At 42.2% G+C, this 16,858-nt stretch overlaps 1 protein-coding gene across 3 annotated transcripts in view; it reads left to right on the top strand.

The window, feature by feature from the left end:
- EXT2 (exostosin glycosyltransferase 2) overlaps window positions 1-16,858 on the top strand; it is a 187,851-nt gene that overhangs the window by 14,904 nt on the left and 156,089 nt on the right. For all 3 annotated transcript variants that reach the window (XM_001362679.4, XM_007497354.3, XM_007497355.3), the window contains exons 4-7: window positions 5,034-5,150; window positions 9,665-9,860; window positions 14,164-14,303; window positions 15,761-15,854. In XM_001362679.4, the coding sequence (XP_001362716.1) occupies window positions 5,034-5,150; window positions 9,665-9,860; window positions 14,164-14,303; window positions 15,761-15,854 (547 nt within the window). The remainder of the gene's footprint in view (window positions 1-5,033; window positions 5,151-9,664; window positions 9,861-14,163; window positions 14,304-15,760; window positions 15,855-16,858) is intronic.

The following is a 16,858-nucleotide window of genomic DNA, read 5'->3' as shown; positions in this document are numbered from 1 at the left end:
ATTTACTTATAGTTTCCTTCTTTATGTTCAAGTCATTCACCCATTCTGAGTTTATCTTGGTGTAGGGTGTGAGATGTTGATCCAAACCTAATCTCTCCCACATTGTCTTCCAATTTTCCTAGCAGTTTTTTATCAAATAGTGGATTTTGGTTCCCAAAACTGGGATCCTTGAGCTTATCATAGACTCTCTTGCTGAGGTCATTTAACCCTAGTCTATTCCTTCCTGTTTTTGTTTTGCAAAAGCTTGAGCTCTGTTTGGCACATTATTGTCAGGATGGTGTATGGACATGAATGCGAGAGCAATTTCATTTTCTGTCAAGCACATATGTTAAATAGAACTTCATATTGTGGCAAGGGGATGTCAATTAAACAGAAATTACTTTGGCTTCATGTTAATTCTTGAATGGTAAGGTTCCCAAAGATCAAATAATGTTCCTTGAACATAAACACACACACACACACACACACACATTCACACTTACTCACACATGTAATCACTGCCTTCAAAATGGTGAGTGATAGATTATTTTATTCCATCTCATATGGAAAGTTTTATCTTGCAGCCCACATAGATTTCTGGATTGGGGAATAGTCAGTAGTCATTAATTTTCTTTTTCTTCCACATTCAAAATTGGCATGATCTCTGGGAGCCAAAAAAACCCTTTAAACAGTGAGGGATGTCTCAGGTCCTTTGTGCTAATATTCTACATTTTGTGTGCTCAGGTCTCCTTCAGTGCTGATGGTCTATGATTGATGAATTAAGGTTCAATGATAGTTTCTACCCAGGAAATACCAGGATCAGACTCGAAGGAAAAGAAGTTTGCCTCCTTAGTTGCTCTGGGCTGCTTTGGCTTAGGGAAATCCAGTGATCTTGCTTGATCCTGCTTTCACTGCTACTGTTATGCTTTGTGTTTTTATGAAGTTTTTAAAAGCAGGGCAGTTTGCAATAGAGGCTAATTTTAACATGCCCCTATAGGGTAAATGTGTGTGTGTGTGTGTGTGTGTGTGTGTGTGTGTGTGTGTGTGTGTGTTGGCTTAAATGACTTCTTTTGGTAGAATTTTGAATTTACATAATTTAAAAGATAGGACAGATTCTTTTACAAGTCCTTGATACCTTGAATTGACACATTTTTCTGGCTGGATTATATCATATTTAAGGAATTAGCCAAATATGAAATTACTGCATATCTCTATTAGTTCTTTTAATTACCCACATAAGATAGGACATGATCTATGAATGTTAAATTAAAGGATGCCTAGGCATGGAAGAATTCCATCATCTGAGGAATGAACCAGAGATGGGGAAGAATAGAGGGGCTTAGTGGCAGAAAGGAGTTCTTAGAGTTGCCCAAGTGCTTCCTAGTTCTGAGAATTTTGTCTAATCAGGACAATAACATGTTGAGTCAGAGAACCATATAAAGTTAACTTCATAATCACACCAAATTCATTGTTCATTTCACTATTACAATATGTTGAAAGTAATGCAAATTATTCTCTACACATCAAATTACTTTTCAAAAGTAACCCTAAAAAGCTTAGGAATCATAATGAAAATGCGATGAATGGGAAACTGATTGAGGGTGTGTCAGAGTTAGTAAACATAAAATAGGAATTTCCTTTGAAAATTGAACAAAACAGTCTCCTACTAAATACTTGGTCTTCACAAGCTCAGTAGCATATCTGAGAAATTACTTAAAACTAGTTCTCCCTGGAATCCTTTCTGTAGTGTGTTTCACTGCATTTAGAACCACCCAGCTCTTGTGTTTTTCTGTACACAAAAATTTTTAATGTTCAAGTTTTTAACTCAATCTATTGGCCTTTTTTTCCCTTGGGAAATTATCTCTGTTTTTATGTCAACTGGCAAAAAGAATGTATTTTCCAGAAAATCACTTTCTGATTAACTTTTCTCTAGAATATATATTAGATAAGTAGATGGTTTAGTGGATAGAGCCCAGGCATAGGACTTGGAGTCTGAAGACTTAAGTTCATATCCAGCCTCAGACACTAATTAACTTTGTGACTCTGAGCAAGTCTTTATTTCGGTTTCTTCATCTGCAAAATGAAGATCATAATAGCACCTAATCTCCTGGGTATGGATCAAAGGAGACAATATTTGTAAAGTGCTTTGCAAACTTTAAAGCCCTATATACATTAGTTATTATTATTTAAGCAAGACATATCTATGGCATTTTTCCGATGTAAAGATGGGGGAACCTTAAACGTTCTGTTATGTCAGCCCTGGAAGGGGCTTTAGTCCATAGAATGCTAGAGTTGGAAAGTCTCCCATCTTGTCTGGTCCCTTCAGATGATCATCTTTGTCTGGTCCTTTCTGAGGTCATCTTGTCTGATCCTCTCAGGGGTTATCTTGTCTGGTCTCTTCATTTGATAAACATGCGACATAGTCAAGGTGACATATTGAAGTTGGGAGCAGTACTAGGAATGGACTCAGGTAACAGGTCGAGGTGCCTTTTTAGGGCACACTTTCCTTGGCAGCCTTTCTTGTATAACTTGATTTGTATAATATACTAAAGCATGATGGATTGAGTGCTTTAAAACTTTAACACATTAGGGTGGCCTGTGCCTCATTGAGGAGTATGATATGACTATATGATTGATAATGAGGCTAAGAACATAATAATGTACAAAATTAAATGAAATCAAAGCTCCACCAAAGTAACATACCTGAGATACCCATGCTGCTGGGTTTCTCGGGGTCGAGGGGGCAGCTGGCTTGTCCTTGCTTCTCAGGCCTGCTGTTTGCATGGGTATACTAAAGCCATAGCTGCTTCCCCATTACAGAGACCCAGAAAGAGCCTGCATGCCATCATGTTCTTGGAACGTGCCCAAACCCTCTGGGGCTGGATACAAGCAGCCCACCTGGAGGTACCAAGGATAGTCCTGAGGTTGTACAGAAGGGGCTGGCGACTGGCAGGCTTTTTCTTCCCCAGCATTACATCACTCACCTGTTCTTGGTTTTGCCGAAGCTTAAGCAAACAGATTGGGATTTCAAGGGGTGGTTGGAAGTGTTTGAATTTAACCTGGGCCTGTTAGATGGGATGTAGGCTGTCATCGGGGTAGAGAGGGGATTGGGAGCAGCCAGGGTTGTAGAAGGTGTGGTTTCTCAGCCTCAGCCCCTTGGCACAGACTGTGCAGTACATGGAAATGGTAAAACTTGCTCTCGTCAGCCCTTTTGTGGGGTGTTGGTCCCCTAGGGAAAGAGGAACTGTAAAAACTGATCTGACCCACACCTGCTTTCCTCTGGTTGATGAGGTGTCATCGTCCCACTCACCGGATCCAATTAAAGCCACTTGGCCCATATTTCCTAATGAGGGAAAATGAAGGGTTAGTGCTGGAAAATTGTGAAGGCAGCACTCATGGCTCACTCAACTCCTGGGCTCTGTGTGCACTGCCTGGGAATTGGATTAACAAGACAGGAGAGTTGGCATGGGGAGGGGGGTATGTGACAGCTGACAGATGAGGCTATACCTCCGTGACCCTGGAAAAGTGGTGGAAATAATAAGGGCTTGGGGGAAGGGAGGGCAGAGCTATTCATTTAGGAGCTGGTGTTTACTAAGCAACTTCAGACCCCAATTAGAATGTGGAGAGCACTGGGGCTATCTGAACCTTCCTTGAGGGATTCTGAGTCCTACTGGTTGCTGCCCCCCAACCCCCAAAACAGCTCTGCCTTTGACTCACTTAGGATGTGACCTTGGACATTTCACTTGTCCACTCTGGGTTTTGTTTCTTCAGCAGCAGAATGGCGGTGGTAGGGTGGAAGGGTGGGGAAGAGGGGAGGAGAGATGGGCTCAGTGATCTTTAATGTGCCTTTCCTTCTAGCTCCCCTACTCTTATGTTCTAAGGTCCCTTCCAGCTTTAATTCTGTTGCTCTGGAATGAACTCACTGCTCCATAATAAGTCACTTTGGTGCCTCACTATGGTGTGGGCATGATCTTGGGTTGTCTGAGGTGCCATGTCATGGGTCAAGTCAAGTCAACAGACATTTATTTATTTTAAAATTCTTCCATTCCCTCCTGGAATTGATTTTAAGTATTGGTCCCAAGGCAGAAAAGTGGTCAGGGCCGAGCAATTGGGATTAAGTGACTTGCCCAGGGTCACATAGCTAGGAAGTATCTGAGGTCACATTTGAACCCAGGACCTTTTGTCTCTAGGCCTGGGTTTCTATATCCCAAGCCACTTAGCTGCCCCATGTCAAGTTAGCAAGCATTTATTAAGCATCTTCTAGGCATTGTGTTGTGCTGGGGGTACAGAGAAAGGCAAAAACAGTCCTTGGCCTCATATTTAGCAGGGAAGACAAAGTAGAAACAAGTATTACAGACAAGATACATAGTTGAAGAGTAAATGCACTAGCTCTAGAAGGGGATTGGGAAAGGCTGAAGGTGAGATGTTGGCTGAGTCTTGGAGGAAGCCAGAGAAGCCAGGAGGCTGATGAGGAGAGAGAAGAATGTTCTGTGCTTAGGGGATAGCCAGTGAAAAGTCCTGGAGTTGTAGGATGGAGTATCCTCTGCAGGAGACATTAAGGAGTCCAAAATATCAGGGAGGGAAACTATATAATAAATACATACAGACAGACAGACCTTTGGCCCAGACCACTGCAATAGAGTGATTATCACAGTAAAACTCTTAGTTTTAAGATGGGGGAACTTTAAACATTCTGTTATGTCAGACCTGGAAGGGGCTTTAGTCCATAGAATGCTAGAGTTGGAAAGTCTCCCATCTTGTCTGGTCCCTTCAGATTTTGGAGCATGGTTCCAAATTGTTCTACAGAATGACTGGATCAGTTCACAGGTCTACCAGTAAAACAGTAGCTGTTTTACCACATTCACCAGCATTCCCTGAGACTGTCCATTCTTTTGAATAATAAGACTGAATTTGGGGTCCTTAATGGAAGGAAAAGTGAGTCAGGGATGGAAAACATTGGTTGTCCCAGAAAGAGACATTTTTGGTTCTGTCTTCTTGGACTTGATTGGAATCTTCCTTCTTCCTTAAAGTTTCCTGAATTTTTTTACTTTCAGGGCTCTTTTGGCTGGGGGCGGCTTCTCCACGTGGACCTATCGCCAAGGCTATGATGTCAGCATTCCTGTCTATAGCTCTCTGTCTGCTGAGGTGGACCTGCCAGAGAGAGGACCAGGGTAAGGTGTGCCCTGGCACAACCTGTTCTTTCTCTATATGGTGAAAGGGCCATGAGGCATGCCATAGGCAATGTACCTAGCCACATCCCTGAGGGCTTTTTGTTCCTCCCCAATCCCTTTTCCCCCATGTGTAAGGTATGCTCTTATAGCAACAATATAAGGAGCCTGGGTGATCTGCAAACACTTTTACTTCTACTTATAGGCTGGTTATTAGAGCCTGGGGGTTGGTAATGAAGGAAGCAGACCACATCGGGACTTGGTGTGGGGTCTAATGGAATTAAGGGATGTAATGGAAAGCATACTGGATTTGGAGTCAGAAGGCCTGGGGTTGAGGCCAAATTCAATCACTTAGTTACTGGCATGGGTAGGGCAAGCTGTCCCATCTCTTGGCCATGGTTTCCTCATCTGTAAAATAAGGGGCTTGGAGAAGATCACTTCCAGCTCTGAGCCCTATGATTCTTTCTGTTGTTTCCCCTCTTTGGGCCTCAGTTTCCTTTTGTATAAAATGAAGGGTTGGCCTAGGAGAGACCACATGTGAATTGTCCGCAGCTGGGAGCTTTTGTCGATTTGAGCAAATGATTTCACCTTTCTGAGCTCTGAGATAATATATGTAACTTGTCTGAGTAAGCTTTGAAATACTATGTGTATATGCCAGCCATTGCGGTGACAGTGTTCTCTAAGGCATCTCAGGATTTGCAAGCCTAAATTTCTGTTTATCCTCTGACTCTTGTGGGTAGAAGGGATAGGTTGTAGCTGGAGAGAAGAGAGCCTTCTGCTGGCTGACTGGCAACTGTCCACTATTCAGCCTCATCTCCCTTTACCCTCAATGCTTCAGTTCTGTCCTTGGCTGTTGCTGCTCTTCTGTCCCTTGACAAGAGGCAAGGAAGCTCTCACCTCCAGTTTGGGGACAGGGAAGTAGTGCTTTGGATTTGTGATCCTTTGTGGGAATTGCTTCTTGGGATGTTTCTCATATTTCTTGAGGTGTGCATCGGGGTAGTCAGACCATTGCCTTTTGTTTTCAACCTCCTCTTACCCTCTCTTTTTACTTTTTTTCCCCCTATGGCAACCTGCTGATAGACTTCAGATGGGATTTATATCATTTTTTCCTTAAAAAGGAGCTGTTAGGAGTTTAACGTTTTCACAAGTGGCAGGCTTAGAAGGTCACATGATCTTTTTTTTAAATTTAGAATTTGCACTAGTAGGGAAAATCATGGAAGTCACAAGCAGTGATTTGTTTCTCTGTCTCTGTCTCTGTCTCTGACTCTGTCTCTCTCTTTCCATTTGGTTTGTTAAAAATTCAGGAAGCCCTAAGCTCATGTAGCCCTGGGAGAAAGGAAAGTTAACCACAACAACATTAATTAAGCTTTAATTCTGCACAGAGAACCTTGGGGAGGTGATGGAGGAGATGCAAAGTTTAACTGACACCCTTGAACTTGTGGGGTTTATGGCTGGCAGTAGGATCCATAGGATCACAGAATTTAGAGTTAAAAGAGGTCTTGGTGATCACCTAGTCCAGGTCTCTCATTTTACAGCTGAAGAAACTGAGGCCCTCTAATTCTGACTCTTTAGTTTGTGCCAGGAATAAGCAGCAGATCTGGGCTCTTGACCACATCCTCTTACTCCAAATCCGTCCCAGCAGTGGAGTCAGATCCCAAGGAGAAGTGCAGGCTGCATATTGACTTAGAAAACCATAAAGTAACACTATCTATGTTGGGATCAGTACATTGGACAACAACTATCAGAGGGATTCTGTAGGTCTGAATGGGAGGGAGGAGATGAGTCACATCAGGGTCAGTAGGGCAGAGGATGCTCCATTATTATCTTGGTGTCTCCAATCACACAACCAGGGCAGTGTTAAATGAAACTTGTTGAATGTGAAATGAATGAAGTAAAGCTTTGACAGTGGGTGGGGATGGTGGTGGCTTTCTAGGCAGAAGAAACCCCGTGAAACCAGGTGAGGAGGCCTAGATGGGAGGGGGGGATCAGGAGACAAGCCAGGGGTTTTGGTGCATAGAAGGGAGCAAAATGTCCTAAGGCTAGAAAGCCTGGAGAGCTGGGTAAGTCAGCCACTGGGACAGTTTGGTGCTTCCTTTGTTCACATGTAAATATTTAAATGAAAGGGGATGAGGCTGGGGCAGGGGCTGCCAATAGGGGAGAAGATGATGGCGACCTCTGGGATCTACACCTGGCTTCTGGGGAGTGGAGGTCCAGACTTTGACCTTGATTTAGGGGAGGAGGAATGAAATCCATTTTTGGCCCCAGTTCTGAGTCACTCTCAGAAATATAATTTTTCTTTATTTAGAGCATCACAGGATATTCTAATGATGATGGCAATGAAATTTAGCTATGAAGAGGGAGGATTCCATTGGTGGGAGAAGAGAAAGATCCTGGAGTTTGGTGCTTGAGTCCCAGCTCCAAAGTTGACCAGCCCTTGTGATGTGGCAGATCTCTTCCTCTCTCAGTCCTCAGTTGTTCATAATATTATTGGTGTTCTCCACCTCACAGGGCTCAGCTTCAAGTGATTCCTATATGGGCATTAATGATTGACCTTCTGTCCATGTTGTAGCTCTGCCCAGCCTTGTGCTCCCTGTTGGTGCTGCTCTTCAGGATTTAAAAACTACTTTTTTTTCCCAAAGATATAGTGAAGTAGGTAATACAAGTGGGATTATCCCCATTTTACAGGAAGGGAAAAGAAGGCTCAGAGAGACTGTGCCTTGGTGTTGGTCACAGAGTAAACATCAGGTTCTTCTTTCATTTACGTCCAGGTGCCAAGGTTGTGCTTTCTAATTTGCCTTTGTTTAAGTCTACCTCCTGAGAACAGATTCCATGGATGCAACCATATAACTTCCTAGAGTGTTAGAGTAGGCTGTGGCCTAGGCCAGGTATGGCCCTCTTGGTGCTGGCCTACATCAGAAAGAAGTTGAAGCACTACTGATTTAATTTCATTCTTCCATAAGAATGGACAAATCTTTCATGGAATTGGCCCAGTTTGTTGATGACATTTGCCTTTAATTATTTACTTGAGCCCAGATAGCATGGCTGGGACAAGAAGATATCTGCCCTTCTAGGTTGTCTTTAGAGAGGTGTTGGCTAGTTGTAATCTCTCGACCCTAGTTTGAAGTCTGGTGATCCTCTTCAGGAGAGTAGAGAGGCCTTTACCTATAGCAGCTTGGGTTGTGCCTCCCTACTTCCAGGCCAACTCTGAATATGTGGAGGAAAATCAGTCTTGTAGCAGCCTCACTAATGAAACTAAACATTTAGTAGCTTTTTAAAAAGAAAAGTATCAAGAACAGTGTCATTTTGTTAATCAGCAAGGGATTATAACCATTCAAGTCTGATTCTCAAACCCAGTCTAGGGCCATAGGACCATCAAATCCCATCTGCCTCATTTGACAGATAAAAGATTGAAACCAAGGGAGTTGAAGTGACTTCATCAAGTCAGTCATGTCCTAAAGCATAATTTGAACACAGGACCTTTGATCCCCAATCCCTATTTCTACTACATTCTTGGGAGCTTTTCCTGTTACTTTGACTTAGCTTGTGGCCTCTAGATAATCTTGCCTCTCACATCAGAGAAAGTACAATTTTGGTAATTCCCTGGTAACTGAGGGCTTATGTATTGGCATTTCTTGATCACCTGGTCATTCCTTTGAAGAACGAGATGCCTCAGAGCCTGTTTTCAGAAAGTCCCAGAGCTACATGAGCAAGGTGGCATATTAGGTAGCAAGAGAAGCCAAGAGAGTTGGGCAAGAGCTTGTCTTGGCCAGATGAAACAGCACAAGTCATTGACACAGCCTGTTATATATACTCTTCCAAGTCTTTTTCTGCTATACCATGCATGGCATTTGTCAAAAGAAAATTTTATTGAGAAATTAAGGAAAAAGAATAAATTCCTCCCCCCACCAATAACTTAGATATTTACGAATGTACAGGAATAGACATCTTGTCCTTTTGTAACTTGGTCACAGATTGACTTGAATGGCAGAAGTCTATGTGGCATCTAGCTCTTATTCTTTTCTGTTACCTAAGGCTTTTCTGGGATAGATTTGGGTTGGCCCTTTGGCTGGGTTTGGTGGGACCCTTAGACTTTCTTGGAACCAACCTTGAAGTACCATTTTTGGTCCTGGGCCCACTTGTGGATCCGTTTTTTTGTTCCTCTCTACTGATCTTACAATGTGGTGAAAAACTATAATTTATAAGTCTTATTCCTGACTGGACTGTAAACTCTGTAAGGGCAGGGGCTGATTCTTATTTCAATTTTGTATCACCCTCAACATCTAACATTAGGCCTTGTACATAGTAGGAGCTTATAAATATTTGTGGAATGTATTCATAAATAGAACAGAACACTACCCACCAAAATAAATTCCCAAGGAAAGCTAGGGGAGGCCACTCCATGACAGATCTTTTCAAGGGAGAATGCTCTTTGCTCTAAGTCTGACTTCAAAGACTTTGTAGGCCTGCCTAGAGCATCTGCCTGAGGCCTTCCAATCACTTTGATCTCTTCCTCTCAGCCCCAGGAGGTATTTTCTTCTGTCATCGCAGATGGCTCTCCATCCTGAGTACCGCTCAGACCTGGAGGCCCTCCAAGCCAAGCATGAGGAGTCGGTGCTGGTCCTGGAGAAGTGCACCAACCTCTCTGAGGGCGTCCTCTCCACACGTAAGCGCTGCCACAAGGACCAGGTCTTTGATTACCCCCAAGTCTTGCAGGTCAGTACTGTTCTTTCCCTGTTTCTTATCACATGAAACCAGGCCAGGTCTGATATGGGAATGCGATGCGGCATGGCTCCTTGTTGCTCAATATGATTTTTGTGAGGCAGTTTGTGAGTTGATGCCATGGCAGAGTACTGAGTTTAGAGCCCCAAAGACCTTGTTTGTTGTCTTAGCCCTGCTATTTATTACCCAGGTCACCCTGAACAAGTCTCTTAATCCTGCTATGTCTTAGCTTTTTCATCTATAAGATGAGAGGGGAAGCATTAGATGATTTATAGCAGTGCTTCGAAGCCAAAGCTTTATGAGCCTGCGATGCAGTTCTAGAGAGGGCCGCCTCCACCCCAATGGTCCAGATAGGCAGACTTCTGAGTAAGCCACTTAGGTAGGGGAGAGAAATGTATTTAGTTTTGTCTTGCTACCTTGAGTCCAGTTCAGAGTGAGTGTTCTCAGACTTGCCAACCTGAAGGACCTGAGCGGTGACCTGGGGTCGAAGCTGCCCAAATTGGGCTTTGCTGATTTCCTTTCAGGGAAAGGTGGAATGTACTTGTGTGACTCCCCCATAGCTGGTATGGATTCTTTATCTCTACTGAGTGAGTGACACATTCAATGTCCATAGGCAGGGCAGCATCATCTGCTCCTCTGGGGATGTTTTTATAGGCAAGATGTTTAGCATTCCTTGGGTATGGGGGCAGGGAAAGGAGAATTCTGAAACTTTCAGCCAAAGGGAACAATTGACTGTTGTTCACTTAGCTACTTGATATGCAGACAGGCTTGCACAAGGAGAGCTCTCAAGGAGATGGGGTACTTTTTTGAACTCCAAAGAGAGCTGGCCCATGCTGAGATTGTTAAAATACTTTCTCTCACAAAGCAGGGCATCTCCCTTTGGAATGTCTGGCTGATAACAGCTATGATGCGAGCAGATGTATTTATAGTAACCTTTGTCTAGACAGGAAAAACGGTTATCAGCATGAGTGCCCACATCTGGATGGCTGTCTCTCCAGGCCAAACTGGAGCTTTCCACCTGCCACTGGAAGATGCACTGACTCATTTTCTTCTTAGAATTGTGTGTCTTTCTCATTTATTCTTAGAGGAGTCTAGAACATCAAGTCTTCCCCATAGCTTTTTTTTTTTTAAAAAATCTCTTTCCATTTGGCTCAGGACACTTCAAAATAGTTTCTTTTCTTTTGGAGGAGTGGAAGGAAAAGTAGGAAGAATTTGGGTGTTTGGAATGGAAGGGGCTCTTTCTGGTCCAGTTTTCCTTTTGCAACCATCTGGATTCTCTACATTTTTTGTTTCCATAACATTTCACACCAGGTGGGAAGGTTAGACCCAGTACTTGAGCAAATGATCTTTTAAAATTTCTTTTGGAGATAGAGACAGAGAGACAGAGAGAGACAGAAACAGAGAGAAAGAGTGTATTGGATTCCCCTTGGTTTCCAGCTAAATGCAGAATGACCCTTAATGGGTTCCTAGTATTCCTCCACTTTAACACACTAGGTACATGGACTTCCTAGAAGACTCAGGTGTATCACTTTTCCTCTCTGTTCCTCTTAGTGAATTCAGGCTCATTCTGGCTGCCTTGGTGCTCTTTCCAGAGAGGTGCTGAAAGGAAAGTCTTAATTCTTGTCAGGACCTTTTCTTTCCTTCCTCACCCTCCCCAAGTTGAACTTTCTGTTTGTTACCTTTGAAACCTATTGTAGAAATTTTCTTTTTCTTTTTCTTTTGGATCCAGTTTTTATTTTTATTTTAAAAAATTATTTAATTAGTCAATTTAGAACATTGTTGATGTGTGCACTAGGGTGATCATTTAGAGTCTATATCCCCAATCATATATCAGCTCTTCATTCATCTGAAAACAAGATAAGACTTGCCAGCCAGCCTTTGTCAGTTTCCCAGGCAATAGCTACTTTCTTCTGGCCACTGTAGATGTTGCTTAGAAGGCTATATTAGGTGTGTAGGAACCTTGAACAGCTGTGTGGAGTGGAGGCAGCCAAGGACAGAAGGCTTGCCAGAAGGTGCACTGATTATGAACTGACAATTAAATCTTAGCATTTGAAGGAACCTCAGAGATCATTTCCACTTTACTTCCCACTCTACACTCTTCTACAGCATCCCTTTGCTTGAATGCTTCCAGTGACATGGAGCCCATTATCTCACAAGACTGCTCATTTCATTTTTGAACAACTCTATCAGAAAATTCTTTGATGTATTGAATTGAATTTTGACTCGTTTAGTTCCATTTTTCTGGAAACTAAAAAAATATAATCCCTTTGCCAAATGACAACACTGTAGAAATCTGACAGTGACAGTCATGCTTTCCTCTTACCTTATCTCCTACCCCTGGACCTCTCTTTCCCAGGCTAAATATTTCCTAATTCATTAGCTCTTCCTCTATGATGTGGTTTCTAGATTCTTCTTCATCTTGTTGGCTCTATATTTTGTTAATATGCCTCTTCAGTCATGGCATTCAGAACTTAATCTCTAACGATGACTAGGTATGAAAAAATAGACTCTCCTAGTTGAGCGTGACTGTAGAGGTCATTTGGTCCCGCCTGGACAGAAATCTCTAGAGTATCATCAAGCAATAATCAATAATAATAATAATCAAGCCCTCCTGGGATGGGGAATTCCTTTCTTCTTGAATAATCCAGTCTACTTTAAATAAATAAAGTCAAGATCTTCATATTCAACTTCTGCCCATTGGTCCTAACCTTTGGTGTCTCATCAATCTTCTTTTGACGGTTTTTCAGATATTTGTAGTCAGTTTTCATTTTTCTCTTCTGCTTTCCCTCTCTTAGCTAGTTCTTTTAGCTAGAACTTTCTTCACCTAGTTCTTCTTTTACAGATTAAAATCCCTAGTTGCTCCTTTAACTGATTATCAGGTAGCCTGGTTTCTAGATCTCTTATATTCTGTTCTCCCTTACATTTATTCTCCAGTTCCTTGGTATTGTACCCAAAATATGATACCTAGAATGGAATAGTACTCCAGGTGTGCTTGGATCAGGGAAAAGGACCTCCTTTGTTTTTTTAATGGAGTTTATGATGGCATTAGGATTTTGGACAATAGTTATCTCACCACCTTGGTGTTGACTTAACCAGAATTTGGGGGCCTTTCCTATAGAAATGATCATTAAATTGATTTTTTCCATCTTTCACTTTGTTCAGATTATTTTTTTAAACCCAAGTATGGGACTTTGCATTTATTCTCATTTCATCTTCATCTTTGTACTCATTTGTCATTGCCCTCTATTGTTTTTTGGCTCCTTTATCTGATATCCAGTGTAGTGTTGACCCATCCCAGTTTCATTTTATCCACAGATTTCATCAACATGTCTTCTTCTTCTTCTTCTTCAATTGGGTCTGTGGTTATGGTTGGTGTTGAACAAGGAAGAATTGACTCTAGAGTCTTGAAGCAAACTACCAGAGTGTTTCCCCCAATGACCTGGGTGCATTAATTAATATTCTTTGGGTATAATTATTCATGTCACTTAAAACTCTAATCTTCTAGCTTATCCCCCTCCATCTTGTCCATGAGGATATTGTAAGAGACTTTGGTCATAGATTCCTCATGCCTACTGCATCTTTTTAAAAACCTATAGCTGTATTTGATAGACCTATACTATGACATGAAAAATCCTACTTTTCCAAACAACATGTAGCTAACCTACTGCTTGGGTTATTGGTGTGGGATCTTAAAGGACCCAGGTAGGCCTCCTGAAATAAACTGGCCGTGACAGATCAGATTGTTAGGTATAGACAAGTGACTTTTGTCACTTCTGTTTGTGGTACTGTTATGAAGTAGTGTGGAGCTGGGTGGGAGGTTTTTGGAGTCTGAAGACCTAGATTTGAATCCTAGCTCTGCTTCTGTTTCTTGTACTTGTCATATGATCTCAGGGAAATCATAATGTCTCTGAGTTTTATTTTTCAGATGAGAAAAAAAGCTCTTTTCCAGTTTTAAATTTTATGTGCTTTATGGCCATTGGCTTCCTATTCCTTGGTACTTCTGGTTTTCTTTACTGCCAGTATTATAACTGGTGGGACACTGGTGGAACTTAGCATTTAGCATAGTGCCTTGCCTATAGAAGGCACTTAAATGATTGATTGACTCTTGTGGACTAATAAAACATTTCCAGTTGTACTGATAACTGTTTAAAAAAAAAAAGCTAGACTTTTGGTATCTGAGTATGTTGGCCTCCTTTGGTTTCAAACCATGGAACATTTTTGATCTATAGAGCCTTAGGTAGGTATGCATGGTCTGGCCTGTCTCTCAGTCTTCCACTATTGATTCTCTCACCTGTAGGAGGCTTCTTTCTGCATGGTTCTTCGTGGAGCCCGGTTGGGCCAGGCAGTGCTTAGTGATGTTCTTCAGGCTGGCTGTGTCCCGGTTATCATTGCTGATTCGTATATCCTGCCCTTCTCAGAAGTTCTGGACTGGAAGAGGTATGTACATGTCTGCCCTCAATCTTACCTCTTTTGGCTTGCTTCCCCTTTGGTGGGGTGTTGACCCGTTGCTTCTGCTGATGGAGAGGACTTGGAGTCTAATTTATAGTGTGGGACCTAAGAAATGCCCTAGAATTGATGTGGGTCAGAGAAGGTATGCTCTTGACTGCTGGAGAGGTGGGCAGGGGGCAACACTGAGAGCAGTTCATGAAGTAACCTCTGACCAGTCACTTGACCCTTGACAAATCTTGGTTTCATCATCTATAAAACAGATCTATTAAACTTTCACCATCTCACAGCTTTGTTTAGAGGAAAGTGCTTTGTAAAAAAAGCACTTTGTAGAGTACTATGGAAATGTCCGAACAGTCATCTTACATGTAGCATGTGCCTTATCATTATAAGATGATAAGGAGATGCCCTTCCTGGCCTCTGTGGAAGACTTAGCAAGAGTCCAGAGTAAGGGTAGATGAAACTTGGTTGGCTTCCTAGAGCCTCTGCCTAGTCCTGCCTTGAGTGCATAATTAGTTTCTTCTTCATCACTTTTGTGAATAACTATTTCTAGTCCTGTTCATTTTAGGAGTCAGGACAAAAAAAGTTCTTGGGATAGCATAAACGGCCTATTTTAACCCTGGCTCCTGGTCCTAGGCTTGACTTTTCCTATCAGTGTCTCTTTTAGAGAGGGTGATAGTCCCACTGGACTCTGCCTTGGCCAGACATCTGGAAAAATGTCTTGGCTTTGGGACCTTCTTTTAGGAAAACATTAGCAAACTAGACTGTGTTCAGAGGAGGGTAATCTGGGTGGTGAGGAAGCTGTAAGACATGCTGTACAAAGGATCAGGCACAAGAACTAGGAATGTTTGCCCATGAGAAGAGATGATTTATGGGAGGATAGGATTGATGTCTTCACATACATAGGGGTTGTTATAAAAGAGGAATTGGACTTATTTAAGTTGACTCCCAAGGTAAAACTAATAGTGGATAAAAGAGAGAGGAAGATTTTAATTTGATAAATTAAAAATATTTTAAAGAATGAGATCTGTCCCCACATGAAATAAGCCACCGTGGGAGGCAATGGGTTTCCCATTCCTGAGAGTCTTTAGGCAAAGACTGAAGACCATTTGTCAGGGATATTTCAGAAGAATGCACTAGACTGGACTCTCTCAGAGGATTCTTCTTTCTCTGAGATGCTGTTTCTTTGTGATGTACTTAGGTGAGCATCATGGCCCAAAATAGGACTGTAAGGTTAATGAAGTTGTCTCCTGGGTCTTTCCCACTCTTGTCTGCCCTTTCTCCATCCTCTTCCTAGGTATTGCCTTCCAAAAGAACACATCCACATTAGATCCTTAAGTAAAGTAGATGCACTTCCTGGCCTCAGTGCTGGTTAGAAAGGTGAATTTATTTATTCCAGCTTTGCTTTTCCTCTCTCTTCCTTTTCCATGATCTCTTTTCCCTTTTAGGGCATCTGTGGTTATCCCTGAGGAGAAGATGAGAGACATGTACAGTGTGTTGCGGAGCATTCCCCAGAGGCAGATCGAGGAGATGCAGAGACAGGTAAGGGGCAGCATGTAAAAAAGTGCTGAGTGTGGGCTCCTTTCCAGATTCTCTTCCTATTGAAGCCATGGGAGGCTTTCTTCTGCTTTCTACCTCTTCCTCCTTGTCAGTGAGGTCTATTTCCTTCTCTTATACTCTGAAACTGGTGAAGAAGTTATACTTGAGCTGCATCTGTTTTTCTACATCCCCTCAGTGTGTGCAGTTAGGAATGCGGGGTTGTCAGATTATAGACCTGGGAAGGCTCTTAGAGATCCTCTGGTCCAGTCCTCTCCTTTTACAGAGGAGGAAGTAAGCTGATGCTTAGGGCTAATTTGAGATGAGAGCTCTTGGTACACTACTGACCAGCAGGTACACACCAGCCCGACATACAGGCGTGAGAGCTGATTCCTAAACAGAAGTATAGGCATGGGGTCACAGCTGATGGCAGTGCCAGAGAGGAAGAGCCAGGTGAAAGGACAGAGGAATTTCAAATAGCTGAGAATATCAAACTGTCCACCAGCTTCCCTCTGTGAAAGCTGGCATGGGCCTATCAATATAGAAGTAATGTGGAGAAGCTGTGGGAAGGCAAAGTTCATCTTGATGATGGTGCCATCCACCCTTGGAATAGACCAGCTGGCTCAGCAAGTAGGGGATCTCCCTCATTGGAGTCCTCCTAGCATTCTGGATGGATGACCCACATATGTGGTGGCATTGTTGGGGGTTCTTTCTGGGATATGTTGGACGAGATGGCTTTTGAGGTCTCTTCCAACCATAAGATTCTGTGGATTTAGTCTGGGAATAATTCAAAAATTCAAATTTAAAAAAGCATCTACAGATAGGTTTTAACTGCTGTTGTCTTGAATCAGTAAAATAAAAAAAGAATGTTAAAAATTGCTTTTTCATGTAATTGGAGAAAAAGAAAATTAAGAAAAAAAATTTAAAAAATGAATTAGTAATAATGAAAAAACCTACTTGTTTATAAAGTAAAATAGTTCTAAAATGACTCTGGAAACTTTCTAATTTGG

Source organism: Monodelphis domestica, chromosome 6, assembly GCF_027887165.1.
Source record: "Monodelphis domestica isolate mMonDom1 chromosome 6, mMonDom1.pri, whole genome shotgun sequence".
NCBI lineage: Eukaryota > Metazoa > Chordata > Mammalia > Didelphimorphia > Didelphidae > Monodelphis > Monodelphis domestica.
Note: the sequence above shows the minus strand (reverse complement) of the source record. Positions and strands in the feature narration are given on the sequence as shown.